We start from the raw sequence: 21,064 nt of genomic DNA on the forward strand, positions 1-21,064 counted from the left end.
TTCTCCAACTGCTTTCCAAATAACCAGATGCACTACTTTTCTGTTGAATTCATGATTCATTTCCCCTGAGTTTCACTGAAGGGTGAAATACAGTGCACATGTGGCTTCTCTAACCGTCTTCTCACCTTGTAACTTCTGATATATTTATGTCATGGTCGACTGTCTTTGACATCATATGGTACATGCTTTTTGAGCATTACATATTTGTGTTCAAGATTCTTCAAGATTGATAAAGCAGACAAGTGATAGATGAAGAGAGAGTGTGATATTTCCTGTATTTGGTAGCTAAAAAGTAAAATTTGCTTCATTTTATCTAATTTTATTCCACTTCCTTTGCCTCTCCACTGTGTTTTTGTATGTGTGAGGTATTTCTAAAGCACTTTAAGTCGTTACTGCTGCTGTTTAATCTGCATTTATCCAAGTCATAGAAATAAAATACAGTTCAGTTTTTGTTTATAGAGCAAAAGTTACAAAGCCGCCATCTAGTGGTGATATGAAGCCATGCAGGACAGCCAAACATTTTTCCAAAAATGGAAAAGCTTTACAAACATGTTGAGAGTGGATCTTCAGCTTAGTGAAGCAAGAGACATGCCATAATTCGGATTACAAACCTTTTTACTGTCTACGTGCGCCACCCAAAGGCCATAAATACGATTTTAACACAGATAACATCAAAAGGAAAGAGCATTGGAAATACTTACATGAGAAGTTTAAAGACACCGGGGAAATCGAGATTTTTGATTTTTATGGCGACAGAGAATGTAACTCAAGTTACCAAAGAATGACATTCAGGGGGCAGTTTGCGTTAATTATTCAACAGCTTTGACGATTTGGTCTTTTTGTAATTGCTCGTCTTTATATATTTTCTAACTTTTAAGTATTTGCACCCCAACATTTTGACTGTCGTTTTAGAGATTGAATTTACGAGGAGCACCTAAAAGCAGCACTTAAACGAGGTAGGCGGGTCTGTTCCTCATTCTCCTCACCCATTGGCTATCTGCGCCATCAGTCAACCCACTTCGACAACTTCCGGCAGCTCGGATATGATGTAGCAACTGTTGAGGCGTAACTGAAGTTACAACCGTCCAGCACGGCGTCAATCACACTTTACAGATATTAAACTTGTGACAGTTTGACTTGCTTGATAAAATGGCGTATCCAGGATACGGCGGGGTGAGTAAACATAATTTTATAGTGATAAACGAGGCATATTAGCAGAAAAGCAGGCCTGGGGCTCCTTTTACAGACAATTTCCGATGTCACAAGATGTTCTGTTAAAGATTTCCTGGTCTTCCTGTAGCAGGGTACTTATCCATATATATGTGAACCGCAAAAGGGCGGTCTATTCATCTTATTTTGGCAGTTTTAAGCTATATTGGCACCTCAATATTATCGTTAATATGCTGAAAATGTCTTCCGCTATGTAAATTCCTCAATATTCCACAGGACTAAGCAGAACCAGCATTTACCTTTAGCCTATTACACGTTCTTATGAGCCCAGGTAAGGGGGCGTGTCCTTCACTAATATGCTTATAAAACTCTTGTTAAAAGCCTGTAGACTATATCTTAAACTATGATATAACTAGTTAAATGTATTGCTTGCAAAACACTCTCCTTGTATACTCAAACGTTTAGCTATGGGTAATTGCGCTACCCCTGTAAGTTAATTGATTACAGGGACCATAGACACACCTGAATCTAATTTTATCCTACTGTGTGAAGAGTCACCTGTAATTACTGCTGTTCAATCAGGCCCGAGTGCAGTCAATGCAGCTTAAAAATGGTCCTAAACTCATTTTTAACATTGGTACATGTTATTGTTATGGACTAAAATGTTTGTAAGCATGAACAACTCTCCCCTCATGTTAAAAACTGGTGATTTGATCAATTATAAGTTCTGTACTGCTCCATAGACAATGAATTGGGGAAAATAGTTAAAGATGACACTTTCTCCATAACGTCCTTTATTCAGTTACCATAAAAGGATACAAAAGCACAAAGGAATACAATTAATATCAAAGAACGCAAGTGGAACAGCAGTGGTACATTAACAGTGCCTCAAAAATGTATTTTTAATTATATATTTTAAATCAAAAAGAGATTTTCAAGGCATTGTAAACGACCATTGTCCTAGTGGCTTTCTGATTTGTAAGTTCTTTTAATGTCTCAAAGTTCAGTGCCATACCATTGAAGTGGTAATGTTGTATTGATATAAAACTTACCCTATAAAATGAGAGGAGTTGAAATAAAGACATGCCCTCTGTTCAGATCAATTTCCCCTAAAATAAAAAGTATATTTTTTTCTGTAGATTAATCTTGTTTCCACATAATATATCATAAACATATTCAACATCAGTCCAGAGGAATTTTACATAAATGCATTCATAAAACAAATAATTGTTTCTGATACCCAGGATACAGAATACACAGGTATCAGAAAGATTATTTCTATTTTTTCAAGAAGTGGTTTGTTGGATAGATTAAATGTATAATATTAAAATACACTGACACATCACTGACCTTATTGTTGACAAAATATGTGTTACAGTGTTATAGATGACCTGTTTAAGAGGCTTAACCCGGTTATGATTATATGCAGGATATGGTTTTCTCACAAGTTTCAGGGGGATTATGGCTCCTCATTTTTACTTATGCGTTTTCTGAAACATGGTGGACTTGTTTTCATTGGGTAATACCAATGAGGTGTGGTTAGGCTGTGGGTTGATAAAAGGTCATCAGTGTGACGTGCACACACATCCACTGGAGTCACCTAATGATGTGACGAGGTTCAGGTGTGTGGGTACTGCGGAATTGGCAGTGCTGACTCTCCTGCTACACACCTTTCCAACTTATGGACTTTTGTGGAAGACCAGCCTGTATATTTTTTGGTGATTCAGCCACCAACAACCTAAACTGAACCAAAATATCAAGATGGAGCACCGTGCTGCTCATGAGAACACAGACCGGCGACGTTGAGGCCTTGTCTGAGGGACCGGCTAACTGCTAGCCCACAGATGGGCCTGCTAAACATGAAGCTAACCCACCTCTCAGCTGTTTTCCCAAGTCTTGGAAGCTAGTCCATCTGTTTTTGTTTCTTTCCTTGCATTTTTCCACACACTCCAGGTTAGGATGAGTAACTTTATAAGAATTGACAAATCCATGACAGAACCATAAAGAACACAGAGAAATCATTCCTTCGTACACACACACATACATGCATTAGCCACCATGTTATTGGAGGTACAAACAAACACTGGAGGTGCAAGGTAACCATTTGATGTAGTGATTGTTTGCGTTTTTAATTGCTTTTCTGTTTAATGTCATCCGATTACATTTCTTAGCTCGAGCAGTAAACATAAGTTAAAGCTTTGTGGACTGAATACATATTCTCTGGTGATGTTTGGTTGAATCATGAATGAATTCATGAAAGGCCGCCAGTTGACTGGAGCAGTAAAATGATTCTACTGACCTATAAAAATATACTGTAGCCTATAATACATTATAGATACAACATTAGCCTACCTGCTTTTATGATTTCGCACAATAAGGAGCTCAATTAGGTGACTACTTGTGAGAAAAGCATTAATCTGACTCCTAATGAACGACTGGTTTTGTTACCTGCTAAGTTTCTCACCCAACCCTCTCTTTCAAATACATCACCACTTTGTTTGCACCAAGGAAACTATGATCTTATATGATATTCATTGGTTTGCGCCTCCAACACAGTGGTATATAATTTGCCTTTAACTGTGGGTAGCGCGTGACGTCACTGTAGGTGAAAAAATAGTCCCCATATACATGAAGAATACTTGTAACCCGGTTACTGATGACTGCAGCCTATTTGTGCAGGTGCCCGTGATGTTTACTAAAACAGGGTGAAAGTAAATATTACAAAACACTATACATTTATTGCTGTCACCATGACATGACAACTTAACTGGAAATTTCTCCCCTGATCTCCAACAGCTGTCTGATCTCTCTCTCTGTCTCAACACACGCTATGTCCTGAGATAAAACTATCCTAAAGGCAGCTGTGCTACTTCTGTCACTGTCACTGCCATTGTGTAGGACAGGGGAGCAGTGGATGAAGATGCCCAGCCCATCTAATTTTCAAAAGATTAAACTCTGTTTATTTATCGCTTCAGAAGTGATATCCTTTCACTGCAGACATTGTTTGTGTTTCTGTTACATAACTTGGCTGAAGCTGCACCTGTGCAGGTCGTCAGCAGCTCTTAATACCCAGGATAAGGTGTATACATGGAACTGTGTCCTGGTTTTTATTGGAGTACTCCAGATAGCATATTCATGTTTGTCATAAACAAGATAAGGACTTATTCAGGTTTCGGAAATGGGGATATGATGTTTACATGCTCACACACACTTATGAACAGGACACTCCAAAAACCAGACCACCAACAGGTTATTCATGTCCATGTAAACACACTCTGTGTATGGGTCATTTTCTGTTTAAAACTTGAAGAAACAATAGAATAAAGCTCATTTGGGTGTAAAAACAAACATCCCAAGATCTACTTCTCTGTTTTGTGGCTTTGAGAGTGAGTAGCTCATCTTCACTAAATTATTATTTAACAGTATAGAGTAAGCATGAAAGGGGGAGCGAGAGAGAGGGTTGTAGGCTGGAATTGAACCGACAGCTGCTGCTGCAAGGACATTGAGTTCGTACATTGGATGCCCACCTTACCCACTGAGCTACTGGGCACACTGCATATTGTAATGCCTTATTTAGGTGGTGCATCCCTTATGAATGGTCTGACACTTCTCAGTAAAGAGTAGGCTGTGTAAGCTTTGTGTGAAGAAGTTGAAATTAACCCTTAACAAATTCTAAGTGTGCCTCAGTGTTATAGAATATTGACTATTGCCCCTATTTAAGCAAGCATTGAGTCAGCTAATAGAAGATCTCGAAGGTGACAGGGTCACCTCAGCTTCATGCACACCGTGACATGATTAAGAATACCCGCCAGTTATTGAATCAAAAGCTTGCATGCTGTAACAGAGAGAAGGGCATGTGTAACATATTCCCAAACAACTGTGTTGACAATAAAAGCGTAACATCTGTGGGGGTCAACAGGTACATACAGTTTCCCTGGTTTCCTTCTGCGGTGTGGTTAGTGTGTGTGTGTGTGTGTAGTCAGACCTGGTATTTTAGTTTCATCCACGGTCATACATTTCCACAGTATATAAAGTGTGTATCTGCTGCTGAGACCAAGTTTGAACATGTTGATTTCACAAGAGAAAAATGACATCATTCTTTACATTTTGACACACCACCTGATCTCCCTCTGAGTGTCTTTAACATACCATCCCTGCTCTCCTCTCTCATCTGTTTAGCCTCAGTATGGGGGTCCTATGCCAGGAATGCCAGGTCAGGGGATGCCGCCCATGGGAGGTCCAATGGGAGGCCCAATGGGAGGCCCAATGGGAGGCCCAATGGGAGGCCCGATGGGAGGTCCAATGCCTGGGCAAATGGGTGGGCCGATGGGAGGCGCACCACCCCAGGGAGGATATGCCCCCTATGGAGGAGGCTATCCAGGCACATTCGGCGCCGCACCCCCAGCTGCCAATGATCCAATGTGGGGTTACTTCACAGCCATAGCAGGCCAGGTGAGTGTGGAGAAACCAACTTTTGGTTTCCTATGAATGCAGTGTACACATTGTTCATGTGACCTTTATAAAGCCCACGCTTTTCAATGCAGGCTTGTATTAACCTTCACATTTCATGTTTGGGCAAGATCAAGAAATTCTCTTGTTCATGAATCAGTTCAGTAACGACATGGTTGAGAGACAGTTGGGCTCTGTCTTTACTTGATTCCCCTCTGCTTCAAATGTCTTACATGTCAGCAGTGCAAATACACTGATTCTGCAGTGGAAAATAAGTCTTTGGTTGTATGGGAGATTTAGAAATACTTAAATAAAAAGCGATACATTACACATTGTTATGTATTTCCATTTTTATGTATGCATTTACCATGTCATAATAAATAGGGCAGTTATGAATTTTTTTGTCTTTGATAACTGAATAAATATTTTTCCATTGCACATACAAACACACTTTTTGATTTGTTTGCACATCAGCATTTTAAATCTTCCATACAAATGCTTCCAGCCTTACGCCAGGGTCACATCAGACACAGAAGAGACGGATAATTCAGTTGTTGCGTGAGCAGTCCCGTGGCTGTTCACACCAGAAGTGCATTTCTCCGTGCTGCTCTTCTTCCCTGCTCTTCTCTAACCACATGTAGAGTTCTTTCTCTTTCTGTTTGTTTGCACATAATCTCTCACGCTCTGTTTAGACACAACTGATAAAAATGTGGAATAAGTAAGCATGGGATGCATATTCTGTAATTAATAAGAATCAGATCATTTACATCAATCATATATGTGTTATATTGTTCAGATTAGTGTGACTTCTTTAAAAATTCACTCATAGAAAGACTAAACCGGACACCGAAACTATCGCTGCAGATCACGTGCTGTATGAACAGCCTACTTGGTTGGGATAGGTGCTGAAAGAAGGCAGCGGCACGCTTCATGGCCCTTCCTGTGCCCAGGGTGAGCCTGGTGTTAAGTGGATATTATTTACGATGACTTAACGGAGACCACTTTACTTCTTGACACTTCTTCTGTTTCTGTCTTGCTGTTTTCCACACTTTGACTCAGCGTAGTTTAAACATCACTTTAGTGGTAGCATACACAGCTACATGGGTGACATCACTTCACACTTGACCAGCAGGCCAGTCTCCTCAGAAAGTTTTTTATTCCTGTGAGAGTCACACATGACTGAATATCACTTCCTGCTCTGTGCAGGACGGTGAGGTCGATGCGGAGGAGCTTCAGAGGTGTCTGACCCAGTCTGGTTTCTCTGGCAGCTACACACGTAAGTTACCGACTCTCCCTTCCACAAAGGAGGATGACTGACTCCTCAATTATACCACTCTCATGAGTTCTTTCCAGTGCTTAATTGTATGTTTCAGTCAGGTGTTTTAATCATGCATAAAACAAATGCACAGCTGGGGCGTTGGGATCAAAGTTAAAGGGTGTTAAAACACAGGACGGAAAACACAAAACGGTTGCTTATATCAAGTGATGCTGGTTCAAGCAACTACACAATGCATGCTGGTTAGTACATAAGGCTTGACCCTGTTTCACCAAAGTTACAACATTCAAACTCCTATTAATAGAAGGTAATGTGTGCACTTTCAGTATGAACACTACCACCATCTGCAAGTCACTTCTGTGAAACAGTCTACACTATTGTTCAAACTGATTCCTCTGGAGGGGAAGTGAACGAGGGGAAGTCAGCGTGGGCTTGTTGCAGGTTTTGGTTGACACCTGACAAGTCTGTGTCAGTGAGTGTGAAATAAAGTACTCCACAGTATACAGGAGCAGCAGGCACAGGTTGAGATGGACAGATACTTTATAATATAATTAGAAGTAAAATTATAACATCAAACACCATCTTCAAGTCCATACTGTGATTTTTTTTTTCTTCTGATTAGCCAAAAAAATCTCCAGTCTTTAAGTGTTCTACATATGGCACCAATCAGGCTAGTCTTATTTACTCAGTTACTTGAAAACTTAATGAGCTGTTAAACCAAACATTTTTGGGTTGAAGAAACAGTCATGGAGAGTTGTGCATACCGTCTCTGGTGTTCTTGGATTTGATTGTTGATTTCTTGTTGAGCAGACTGGATCCTCATTACCTCAGCAATCATATATTTATTTAGCCTTTACTTAATTAGAAAGTCCCTTAACATTAAAATCCCCTTGTGAGGGAGACCTGGCAAAGACAGCACACTAGTACAAGTAGGGGTGTAACGATGCATCAGTCTGTAGCGAAATATTGATTCAGTGATCAACGATCCAGTGTCATCGATGCAAAGTGAAAACATTGATCTATATTCAGGGTCACTGTCAAACAGCATCAGGCAGTCGGCAAGCAGCAGAGAAAGACGACGAGGATAACATTACTTACCTGGGAGTAAATCAGCAGTGTGAAAATATTGTCCATCATGGAGAAAATACAGGTCAACGGACAGAGCACATTGTGTATGTAAACAGTGCCGTTATGAGATAAGACATGACTAACTTCGCTAGTATTTGCGGCTCTGTCTCAACAGTGTTCGGCTAAAAAATTGCACATGCAGGCTGAAATTCCAACGTACAGTGACTTTAACCAACAGTGAGCAAGAAAATGATAACGCCACCTGTCATTTGTTAAGCTGTGAGTAGAGGAAAAAAGTCTGCTGGCTGCTAGGCTAATTTGTGCAATGCCTAAGCTAATAATAAGCATTTATAATTTCTGTCTTAAAGCCCCGAAAGTTAACTTATCCCATGTACTGTTTTGTATGTGTTTGTGGAGTCAATTTAAAGTGAACTTTACTGCATTTGTTCGTGTTGTTTTCATCTTTTATGGCCAAAAGTAAAAAAGAAAGAGGTGGCAGCTTCCTCTGTAACCGATTATGTTAAATGGACATTTATTATCGTCTTATATAGATCGCAGGTCCCTGAATCGCATTGCATTGACATTGTATTATGGCAGACTTTGTAATATCGCCAAATATGGTATCGTTGTCCAAAGGTTAGAAAAATTACAAAGAGCACATTAAACACAGACATGGACGATTGAAAATACAGTAGAACACGACAACAGATACAGAATATAAAATAGTAATTGTACTCGTTGCTTACACTATGTTTTTCAATCGGAACTCTCCCGAGGAGACAAAATAATGAAGCTGTAGTCTGTTCTGTTTTACTAAGCTCTGGACTACCCTGGGTACCTGGTAGAGTGGAGCGAAAATCATAACAGCTGTTGGTGAGTGACAGGAAATGTCACAGATATGAAGTGAGTTTAACCTGTATTGACTGTATCTTCTGAGGTTTAATAAAAGGCCAGGAAACCAGGGCCTGTTCCATAAAGCAGGTTTACCAAATAAGCCAGGCTTTTTTTGGACTCAGTTTGACTCATTTACAGGTGATTCAGTTCCGTGAAGCAAATCCAACATAGTGCAAGGTCATTTCCTGGGGTTACTTATGCTGGGAAACTAACCTGGTCCGGGGCAGTCTAACCGTCACACTGTTGCTTAACCACAGTTCCTCCCCGACAGGAAGGCGATGACTTTACCACTAACTTTGTGGCGTGCTGCAATATTATTTTACTTTTATTAAACACTATCAGTCAAAAAAATGAAAGTTTATAGAAAAATCATCTTAAGTAAATACATTTAATAAATTGTACTAATATAAATGTTTGTATATAAACCTACATATGTGTTTAATTGGTGTGTGTGATATTAAAATGTTGGGTTATGCCACATAAAATAAATTTAAATTTAAATTACCCCTGCAGAATTATAATAGCTACATAAATAGTTAACAGTGCAATTGCACCTGCAGCCACGTTCTTTCCTCCTCACTCAAGTTGATCGTGTTGAAAGTGCCCCCCAACCCAAATAAAAAACTTTAATTTGTTGAAATCAGTTACCAGTGTTCTTGTATAAGATATTTAAATAATCTACAAGTTTTCTGTTCTTACTGTTTGAATGTAATGTGCCCAAAATTGAACTAGGTTGGATCAAACATTTTGTATAATATTTTAACTTAGTCGCCACTTATGCATTCAATTGATCAGCAGTTTCTTGCCAGCCTTTCTCTCTGGGTGCTGCATTAGATTTTTTTGATTGTAAGATGTTTGAAGTCTTCATCCGTCTCTTAAAGTAAGTCCTGCGTGATAGTTGTGAACATCACTTCTGTCTCTTAACCACTGCTGTTTCCATGGTGTATCAGTGTGATCCATGTTCAACTACTTGGGCTGCTTAAGAACAGTGTGCACACGTAATTGTCTTAAATATTTGAAACCTTTATGTGTTGAATTAGTCTGACTGCATGAACTTGAAATCACCGCTTTAGCGTGGATTGATTTGTTGGGTTCATTCAAGGCAGGATTTGGATTTTAATCCCATGTTAGCGTGCTTTATGGAACAGGCTTCGGATCATTATCTACACAGTGATGTGTGTGGGACATAATATGCTTTTACATTCAAGATCTTATTTATTCCAAAACCCTACAGTGGCCTGCAGCAGTCAGCTGGTTATGAGCAGGTCTTGGTGACTTTGAAGCAATGTAGACTGCATCCAACATCTCACATATTAGCTTTGTTAATTGCTCTTAATTTGGGTATGGGCTTCAACTAACAGCCTGTCAGCCTCCAGCCTCAGAGTGCTTTGTTAAGATGCCCTCAGGTGTAAAAGCTGGTTGTGCAGCTACAGTTTGTGGACATTTAGCTCATGTGTTGTTCCTTTCAATTACTAAAGTTTAGACTGGGACCATCATAGTAGTAGTGATGTAAAATGCGAGGGTTGTTAAACATGACTCAACTAATTCTTTACATGTTTTATTACCTTCACAGCATTCAGCCTGGAGACGTGCAGGGTCATGATTGCAATGCTGGATGTATCCTTTCTGTACTGTCAGGGTTAACTTGGAATAAATGTCTGTGTCAGTCAGAGCTGGACATGAGACTCTGGCTGATTGTTGCCATAATGTGTCCATCACCAGCTCCTGTTTTACCCTGTCCATTCATAGTAATTGTTGAAATGTCTGACAGTAGGTGTGGTGTTGAACCTTGAACAGGGTTAACCAGCTGCTGTCTTCATTCCAATCACACCTTGCTGTAATTATTCTTGTGGGTCAGCAGCAGTTATTCAAGCTTAACCAGGCTGTCTGCAGAGGGACTTTACAGGTAAGATGGGCTTCAATGAGTTCAAGGAGCTGTTCACAGCTCTGAATGGCTGGAAGCAGAACTTCATGATGTTCGACCAGGACAGGAGTGGGACCGTCGAACCTCACGAGATGAGTCAGGCTGTCAACTCTATGGGTGAGAGTCTCAACAGTTTAACATGATGGATATTTAATGTGGTGGTGATAACACATCTAATGGTTGTCACAGTGCTTAATGACACTTAATTGGACTTGATATAAGTCATTTAATATGTGCTGATTGGTGTGATCTGTCTCTCACTTATTATCCTTTTGATCAGTCTTGATCACTTCTTCATATTATCATCCACAGTTCAACAGAGGAAAACGTTACACTTGTGTTACACTCATTGCGACATACGCTCCATATTCTTAGATATATTCCTCCAAACTGTCTGTCAGGTTATTAGATGTGGCATTACGAAGGCATGTAAAGTATGTGTCATTTAGTTTCATCTACTGCATTTTGGTTAGTGGATTTTACTTAAGAATTACTAAAGGACATCAGTTGCCACAAAAAAAAGTTTATGGCATGAAATTTTATGATGTAAAATGCCATCGTGTTTCCTAAAAACACTTCATGAAACAAACACTAAAGACAATTTGCATGTTATCATAGCTCAATCAATTCTGGATTTTTCATGCTGACATTATTATTTGTGCCCAAAGACTTTATTTAGTATGATAAGGAAAAATGCTTAAACATTTGCTCCGATTGATTTATAATCTTAAATTCGGGTACAGACGTACTATCTAACAGAACAACTTTTGAAACTTTTTGATCACATGAGAAATGACAGTTATCAGTCGTCAAAATCACGATTTTTGAAAATGTTAAACTTGTTTTATCAAGTGTTTTCCTCATGAAATAATTTTTTACACTGCACGTGTGCATATCTTTGATATTTAACTTCTTACAACTTCATAGATACTGAATACTTTATTATGCTCCTTGTAGTCTCTGAGATACACTAATTTTCTTGTCATACTATGTTTAGTGTTTGGGCACATGAAACTACAGTTTATTCATAAAATATAATGAAATATGTAGAGAAACAGTCCCATGTGCTCAAAGCCTAAATATAGTATGACAAAATAAATGGCCTTTTCTCAGAAACTGTTTAAAATGTCTTCATATTTTTGCCACAAAAGGAAATTAAAAATTTTAGTTGCAGGCACAAACATGTTAATATTTTTGTTTAGGAAATCTGATAAGAGTTATTTGCTCATCTTATTTCTTTTTATATAAGCACATAACACAAACAAAAAAAAAACCTTGATAATGTGACCAAGATACATACTTAGTGGGATGTTGTACCATTTAAAAATCATCTTGTCAGTGCTCGTTAGTAGAGAAACTACAGTATGTAAGGGATTATATTTCTAAACATATCTAGACATATATGTCTATCATTATACAGGTGGAAAATGTAAATATGTCAAGTAGATCTGCTAGTCTAGCTCTACATGGTATGCAGAATTCTGTGCATAAGCCTACTTTAAGTACACAATGCTTTATGACTCAAAATCCTTGCAACTCATCCCAAGTGTTAACAAATAAAATGCAAACATATTGCAATTAATGTTGTTCAACTTTACTACAAAACTGGACCCCATGGCATGAAAATGAACACTCAAGTATTTGTTTCATACATTTCAGGTGAAACGCAGCGTCAAAGTAACTAAAGTTGAGGACGTGTATCTACGAAGCATCTTAGAATTAGTCCTTTAAGTTAACCTGGGAGGAATATGTCCCTTACCTCAGAGTAGAACATGAGTTATTTATGATGCTTCTCGCACAGGCTAACAGCCAGAACAAGGACTCCTGGGAAGAGTATAGGTTTACTGATTTACACTCAGCTGCAAAGTAGAAATTTTGATGATGTCTTGTAGTTTATTGACAGTTGCAATTTAGAGTATTAGATAATAAAAATATTAAAAAATCACATAATTAATCCAATTTTATTATTAAGTGGAGACTTAATGTATGTAGGCAATCAGTGAATTGGCTAAGTTATCTTGGCTGTAAAACACTGGCAAACCATTCATGAGGCTTAATAAAATAAATGTACATACAACTGAAAAAAAACCAAAAAACAAATAGTAAAAGTAGGACCACACTTTGTCACTTTAAGGCCTTTTGGCCAGTGAGGATTTCTATCCTACTCTAAGATGTTTGATAAATACAGGCCCAGATTTTCTTGCGGATGAAGTCCAATGAAAGATGTAAATAGTAGTTTTGTCTGCCATTCATGTTTTATATGCAAACTTAAAGAAACTCAGTGAACTTAGTTTGCATAGAATTTGAATATAGCTCCTGTTTTGCAGGCTGAGAGAACAAGTGAATATAGAGGGAGCAGTGTGAAGCTTGTTTGCAGTCGAATGAGAGAATTAATGTGAGATGTATTCACTCAATGTGACACATCATGCTCATAAAATATAATGCCAGCAAAGATGTAGCAAATGCAGACAAAGTGAAGTTTTGTATATGTTTGGGGCTTTATTGTTATGTTAAGGAGCTCTTTTGAAACATTGGTATCTCTCATGGACACTGTTGAAATGACAAAAAGATAAGTCTGACATTTTTCCCTCCTATATCAGGCTACCGCATCAGTCCTCAGGCTCTGACCACAATCATCAAGCGCTACAACAAAGGAGGGAGAATCTTCTTTGATGACTACGTGGCCTGCTGTGTCAAACTGCGAGCTCTCACAGGTAGGAGATACAGACACAGCATGTGTGTTTGACGGAAATGACCCGACACGTTCAGTGAACAGCCGCTCGTGTGCAGATGCATGCTTTAAATATGGACTGACTGACAGTGAAATTGCATTAAGGTTCGTTCCACCTGTAATCCTTGTGTTATCTCTGAAGTGCTGTGACATTGTGATTTGCTCAGTGCACAAATCTGTGTGACATTGTTATCAAGTAAGCTTTATTCAAACAGTGATGGTTTACTCCTCATCTTGCAGACAACTTCAGACGGAGAGATACCATGCATCAGGGATCGGTCAACTTCCAGTATGATGATGTAAGTTCTGATGTCTCTTTGGAGCGCCCACTCCATCGGGAGTTTGCAGTTTGTGGCTGGACCTTGAAGATGTTTTAGCTTTATTTATTAACATTTCTCATTTATTGCTGTGGTTGGTAACTTAAGACAGATATTTGAAAAAAAATCATGTTCCTCATCCTCCTTGTAGTGTAGTGTTTCTCAACAGGAGCGTCACCACTCCCAGGGGCCCCACAGACATTGTCGGGGTGTTTGTGTGGGTCTGCATTTCTGCAGTTTAGTTTCACATGCTCATCTACACAATGTTATCATTAACCTGCTTTTACCACCATCATCTGAGGCTTTCCCTGCTGAAGACTGGGCTTTTTTTCCTCAATTACTTGCATGTTTTTTTTGGTTTACAAGGGAACATCGGCTCCTCCGTCAACTTTTACCTTGCGTCAAAGTGGAACACTAACATGTCATTCACTGCTCATGAAGTGCAGTCAAACTGTCTAACCAGGCAGCACTGATCAAATATCAATAAAGATTCTCAAATTCTCATCTCAAATGTTTTCAGAAACATATTTTAGTGTACTGTTTAGCTGTAAAATGAGAAAGTTTGTGACCTTTCAGCCATGATGAAAACAACCAAGCCATAACCAAGCACTGCCCACCAGTAGAAGCAAACTCTCGTTTAACACTGGGGAGGAGTGAGCTACATGTAATAAAAAAGAAGTCTGTTTTTAATTACAATTTTAATGACATACTTTACTATGACTTTTTTCAGCATACTGTACTAAGACATTTTATGACGTTTTTTTTTTTTTTGACATACAATGCTCAGGTTAACAGTCAAACCTACAGTGTGAAAGGCCCATGCATTGACCATCCACCATGTCTTTAGTTCTTTGGGGACACTATTTATACCATGTCACCTGACTTTGGTTTTAATCTGCAACTTTTTGTCTTGTAAACCTTGGAACAGTTTGTTAAGAGGCTCACAGTTCAATTCTCAGTCTGACTGTTAGTCAGTTTGTTTTGAAAGCAGATGTCTGAAGAAGAAAGTTAAGTTTTAAGAAATACAGACAAAGTGTCTCTGGACTGATAGCTCAGGCTCTTAGAGGACTTGGAAATCCTGAGTTTGCTTGTTCGATTCGTATTAAGGCTAGGTTAATTTTAAAAGCTGCTGTCCAGCGGAGAGAGTGAACGGCTCCGTGAAACACAATGGAAGAGTGAGGTGAAATAGCTCAGGCTGTTAAAGAGCTGCTTAGAGATTCTAAGGTTGATGGTTTGATTCTTATCCAGGGCAGGTGAAGTTTAAAGTCCCATGCCCAAATGAAAAGGTTAAATGCGCCCAGAGAAAGTTGTATGTATAGCAGCAGCTTAGCTCAGTGGTTAAGGCTACTGGCCTTGGTGCGGGAGACTGGGGTTCAAATCTGATCAGGTTGATGATTTGATTCTTATCCAGGGTAGTTGAAATTTAAAATCCAACACCCAAATGAAAAGGTTAAAAGCACCCGGAGAAACGATGATATGTGTAGCAGCAGGATAGCTCAGTGGGTTAGACTACTGGCCTTAGTGTAGGAGACTGGGGTTCAAATCCAGTGCTACCATATGCACATCATCGCACGGCAAGGGGGAGCCAGGACGCCAGGATAAAGTGGGGATGTCATCATCATCCCCACATTTATTAATATTATTTGGGTAATAGGAAAGGTAGGGTATGCAGGAAGGTGGCTAGGACTGGTGAATAGGAAAGGTCGGGTAGGCAGGAAGGTGGCTAGGACTGGGTTATATGGGAGGGTAGGTTGGAAAGGTAGGTAGCTAGTTGGCTAGAACTGGGTAATAGGAATGTTAGGTCTAGTTGGTAGGAAAATAAAGTTAGGTCTAGTTGGTAGGAAAATAACTTTTTTAACATAACATAAAATATAATGTTACTATGCAGTAACATATATATTTATAGTTTTAATAGTTTTATAATAAGTATAATAGTTTTAATTTTAATGTTACTATGCAGTAACATTAAAATGTTATAAATAATTACAGTTAACACTTTGTTTCATTTTTACCTCTTTAACAAAATGAGTGGAGTTATTTTAACTTTCTACAAAATTTCTGTATTTCTACAAAATTACAAACCAAAACAATGACTTTCCTATTACACAGTCCTAGCTATCTTCCTACCCTACCTTTCCTAGTACTACCTTTACTTTCTTCCTAGCTACCTTCCCGATAATCCAGTCCCAGCTACCTTCCGTCCTACTCAGTCCCAGCAGGTGGAATTTAAAGTCCAACGCCCAAATAAAAAGGTTAAATGCGCCCGGAGAAAAGGTATATGTGTAAGCAGCAGCTTAGCTCAGTGGTTAAGACTACTGGCCTTGGTGTGGGAGACTGTGGTTCAAATCTGGTCAGGTTGATGGTTTGACTCTTATCCAGGGCAGGTGAAATTTAAAGTCCAACACCCAAATAAAAAGGTTAAATGCGCCCGGAGAAAAGATGATATGTATAAGCCGCAGCTTAGCTCAGTGGTTAAGGCTACTGTCCTTGGTGTGTGAGACTGGGGTTCAAATCTGGTCGGTTTGATTCTTATCCAGGGCAGGTGAAATTTAAAGTCCAACGCCCAAATAAAAAGGTTAAATGCGCCCGGAGAAAAGTTGATATGTGTAGCAGCAGCATAGCTCAGTGGGTAAGACTACTGACCTTGGTGCGGGAGACTGGGGTTCAAATCTGGTCAGGTTGATAGTTTGATTCTTATCCAGGGCAGGTGAAATTTAAAGTCCAACGCCCAAATGAAAAGGTCAAATGCGCCCGGAGAAAAGATGACATGTGTAGCAGCAGGATAGCTCAGTTGGTTAGACTACTGGCCTTGGTGCGGGAGACTGGGGTTCACATCCAATGCTACCATATGCATGTCATCGCACGGCAAGGGGGAGCCAGGACGCCAGGAAAAAGTGGGGATGTCATCATCATCCCCACATTGATTAACATTATTTGGGTAATAGGAAAGGTAGGGTAGACAGGAAAGGGGCTAGGACTGGGTGATAGAAAAGGTATGGTATGCAGGAAGGTGGCTAGGACTGGGGAACAGGGAGGGTAGGTAGCAGAAAAGGTATGGTATGCAGGAAGGTGGCTAGGACTGGGGAACAGGGAGGGTAGGTTGTAGAAAAGGAAGGGAAGGTAGCTAGGTAGGCAGGATGGTGGTTCATTGTACCTCTTTTTGTAGAGAGAAAATATTCTCAGAATCTTGATTACTATCAAGATTATAGCTACTTCTAAGTAATTGATTTAAATCAAGTTTAATCAGGTAAAAGAATCTTGATCAAGATTCTCAAGTAATTAAGTTTATCTTAATTACTTAATTACTTCAGGTAAAAGTCAGGATCTTGATTAAACTTAATTATGTTTATCTTGATAATCAAGATAAACTTAATTACTTAATTACTTGAGAATCTTGATCAAGATTCTTGTTTATTAACTTGAGAATCTTGTTAATTAAGTTAATTAACTTGATAATCTTGATTAATTATGTTTATCTTGATTATCAAGATAAACATAATTAATCAAGATTATCAAGATAAACATAATTAAGTTTAATCAAGATCCTGACTTTTACCTGATTACTTACAAATTATCAATATCAAGAAAAAAGTCTTTAAAAAAGTTAAGAATTTAAATTAAGTCTCAATCAATCAAGATTCAAAATGAGATACAACCACCTTCCTACCTTCTTTTCCTAACTAGCTAGCTACCTTCCCTTTCTACTACCTACCCACCCTATTCCCCAGTCCTAGCCACCTTCCTGCATAGTCATACAGTACTTTTGCTGTTCCCCAGTCCTAACCTTTCTGCATACCCTACCTTTCCTGTTACCCAAATAATGTTAATTAATGTGGGGATGATGATGACATCCCCACTTTTTCCTGGCGTCCTGGCTCCCCCTTGCTGTGCGATGACATGCATATGGTAGCATTGGATGTGAACCCCAGTCTCCCGCACTAAGGCCAGTAGTCTTACCCACTGAGCTATCCTGCTGCTATACATATCATCTTTTCTCCGGGCGCATTTAACCTTTTCATTTGGGCGTTGGACTTTAAATTTCACCTGCCCTGGATAAGAATCAAACCATCAACCTGACCAGATTTGAACACCAGTCTCCCGCACTAAGGCCAGTAATCTTACCCACTGAGCTATCCTGCTGCTACACATATCTTTTCTCCGGGCGCATTTAACCTTTTCATTTGGGCATTGGACTTTAAATTTCACCTGCCCTGGATAAGAATCAAACCATCAACCTGACCAGATTTGAACCTCAGTCTCCTACACCAAGGCCAGTAGTCTTAACCACTGAGCTAAGCTGCTGCTTACACACATACCTTTTCTCCGAGCGTATTTAACCTTTTCATTTGGGCGTTGGACTTTAAATTTCACCTGCCCTGGATAAGGATCAAACCATCAACCTTAGAATCTCCAAGCAGCTCTTTAACAGCCTGAGCTATTCCACCTCACACTTTCTCTGTGTTTCATGGTGCCTTTCACTCTCTCCTCTGGACAGCAGCTTTTAAAATTTACTGAGCCTCGATAAGGACCGAACCACAAATCTCTGGATTTCCAACCAGTCCTCTAACAGCCTGAGCTATCAGTCCAGAGACACTTTGCTAGCGTCCCATGTAACTTTGAACTTTTTCCTTCAGACATCAGCTTTCAAAACAGACTGACTAATCACCTGAGGAAAGAAATTCTATCTTCCAACCTTCAAAGCAATTCCCTCTACCAGCCTGAGCTACTGCCTTAGACAGTTTCACCATCTTTCCTCTGAGCATTGGAACACAAAACACACCAGACTGTTGGAAATAAGACTCAACAAGACAGTCTATGATTTGCTGAATATGCTGCTTTACTATGGATAGATACTTCTGCCAGACAAAAAGTCCCTCTAAAAGCACTGATTCAGTAAACCATGACTGGTGTCACACATCTCTCCTTGTGGTCATGAGAATTTTGATCATGTGTCTGATGAATAAGGACAAAATACTGACTTTTCAGTGCAGGGTTTGGACTCGGGAACAGGAGGGGAGACATTTGGTCAGATACTGAACTGGCGACTCTAATGTTGGGTGCCCACCTTGAAACTGTGCCAATTGTATAGATCTTGTGTGCTGCTGGGGGGGGAAGGTGTGTTTGATGCATCCATATTTGAATGCAGTAACAGAATCTTGATTCATATTTGATCAGCGCTGCCTCTTTCAGTTTGACCACAGTTCACGAGTCGTGATAGACAGCTGTGTTAGACACCACTCATCTATTTTTCTGAGGTTTGCAGATATTAATGGTCCAAGCCAGATTCAGTAAACTGTCTTAATTGCCCAAACTGTTGGTGAAGAGGTGCGCTTTTATGAGACAATACAATTGAATTTTAACTTGAGGCGTATTTTAGTCTAACTTTATATGACACATTTACTCCTCATCATTTTCATGCAGTCCCTGATTCCACCTGATTAAAAGGAGGTAGCTTTACTCTACATGTTTGTGTTGTGCAGTATACAGACATGTCACGACATTATTTCAAGCGGTTTCATTTTGCTGCAGTTGGAGTTGAGCTGCATGTGAAACAGCTCAGCGTCTCCTGTGGCTGATTCACAAACCTGCTTTGTGGTTGACACTCACTCTTTGTCTCTGTGCCTCCTCTTCACAGTTCATCCTGTGCACAATGGCCATCTGAGCTCTGCTGTCTGTCCCACACCACGAGGTCAGTGCGCCTATGGAACCAATCAGTGGTGGATTGTGGATCACTGCCTCACAGGAACGCAAAGGGAGGCCAGTATATTAGACTGAGCGGCCGTGAGCCACAACAGGGAAGTACCCATGGCTTTTAACGCTTGCTGTAATGCTTTAGTCTTGTATGTCACAAAGGGATGTGCTGAAGATCTATTGGTTGTACACACACACACATATATATATATACACAGTATATTAGAGGGGAATATATTACATCTCAGTGTCTTTAAAGCCCTCGTGTAGATTTCTGACCTCCAAAATAAAAGCTGCAGACACTGCAGCACAGTAGTGCCAGATAACACATCAGAAATATACACAGAGGCTTTAAAGAATTGAAAATACAGAGTCTCAGTGGAACAATATAGAATTACTCAATCAGATAACTTAAACTAGTTTGCATATTATGCTTTGGCTTTCTCATTTGGGAATGAAAGTCCTAAATGAGTGAACTGATACTATGAGGATGTCCTTACCTGTGAGACACCTACTGTGCCATTATAACCTGTGAATGTATGGACTAATATATTAAACACATTTATATGTAACTTAGTAACAGCAGCATCATGATTAATGATTTAATGTTAGCAGCATTTACACTGAACTTAATACAGTTAGGTTTTTTTTTCTCATTATTTATGGTAATATTTTTATAGGTGCATATTAGCTTGGTGTTTGAAGGGATATTTTGCCCCAAAATACACATTTTTCCTCTCATGTGTAGTGCTGTTTATCAGTGTAGATTTTGTGTGAGTTGCAGAGTGTTGGAGATAACGGCCACGGAGATGTCTGCCTTCTCTTCAATATAATGGAACTAGATGGGACTCAGTCAAATCAACGCAACTCTACTTAAAGCACCACAAGCTGTTTTCTTTCTACTGAACTAGCTAGCTTAACTTAATCTCAGCCACAAGTAGATGCACGCTCCCCTCTGTATGGTGATACAGTTGGTGGGTTTAGTTCAGTACAAAGAAAATAGCTCCTACATGAAACTGCTCACAAGGTCTGTGGATTATCTTGAGTAACCAGGTCCTGAATTCTGTAAAGAGACATTAGTGATGAGTTTTTCAAAGCACCACAAGCTGAGTGTCATCCATTATATTGGAGAGAAGGCAGACATGTGTACAGCTGATATCTCCAACACTCTGCAACTCTCACTAAAACAATCTAGACTGTTAAACAGCACTACAGGTAAGAGGAGAAATATCTATTGAGGGGTGAACTGTTCCTTTAGCTTGATAACAAGCCAGAGTGACTGTGAGCTGATATAAATCCACACTGATACCTGTTATTAATGATAGTGAGATATAAAAATATTGTCCTATAGCTACAGTATGTTCATATGCCTGAAGTTTTGCAGTTGTAAACTTGTTTGTTTTGGATGTTTTCGTACAAACACAGCCATGTTTTGTAAACAATGCAGTGAAATCAACCTCGGCACACACCCACTGTTGTAGTAAAGACCACATTTTGTTACTCACATTAAACACTTTCTAATCATTATGCATTCTGTTTATTAA

General features: G+C 39.4%; 1 protein-coding gene across 2 annotated transcripts; it reads left to right on the plus strand.

The window, feature by feature from the left end:
• Nucleotides 1-1,022: 1,022 nt before the first annotated feature.
• Nucleotides 1,023-21,047, plus strand: gca (grancalcin). 2 transcript variants are annotated; one of them, XM_050063105.1, is made up of 9 exons: nt 1,023-1,173; nt 5,350-5,407; nt 5,444-5,622; nt 6,826-6,895; nt 10,431-10,474; nt 10,751-10,898; nt 13,382-13,495; nt 13,753-13,811; nt 19,465-21,047. In XM_050063105.1, the coding sequence occupies exons 1-9, from the start codon at nt 1,150-1,152 to the stop codon at nt 19,489-19,491; spliced, it is 723 nt and encodes a 240-aa protein (XP_049919062.1). In that variant the 5' UTR covers nt 1,023-1,149; the 3' UTR covers nt 19,492-21,047. The 2 variants fall into 2 exon arrangements, with proteins under 2 accessions (XP_049919062.1, XP_049919061.1); XM_050063104.1 differs by having other exon boundaries at nt 5,350-5,622.
• The last annotated feature ends 17 nt before the right edge of the window (nt 21,048-21,064 follow it).

This window comes from Epinephelus moara, chromosome 15 (genome assembly GCF_006386435.1).
Source record: "Epinephelus moara isolate mb chromosome 15, YSFRI_EMoa_1.0, whole genome shotgun sequence".
Taxonomy (NCBI): Eukaryota; Metazoa; Chordata; class Actinopteri; order Perciformes; family Serranidae; genus Epinephelus; species Epinephelus moara.

Bases quoted from the DNA above. Each gene is read 5' to 3' on its own strand.
- gca (XM_050063104.1), top strand. From the start codon at position 1,150: ATGGCGTATCCAGGATACGGCGGG. The intron at 5,623-6,825 runs GTGAGTGTGGAG...TGCTCTGTGCAG, and splicing joins TCACAGCCATAGCAGGCCAG to GACGGTGAGGTCGATGCGGA. The intron at 10,899-13,381 runs GTGAGAGTCTCA...CTCCTATATCAG, and splicing joins TCAGGCTGTCAACTCTATGG to GCTACCGCATCAGTCCTCAG.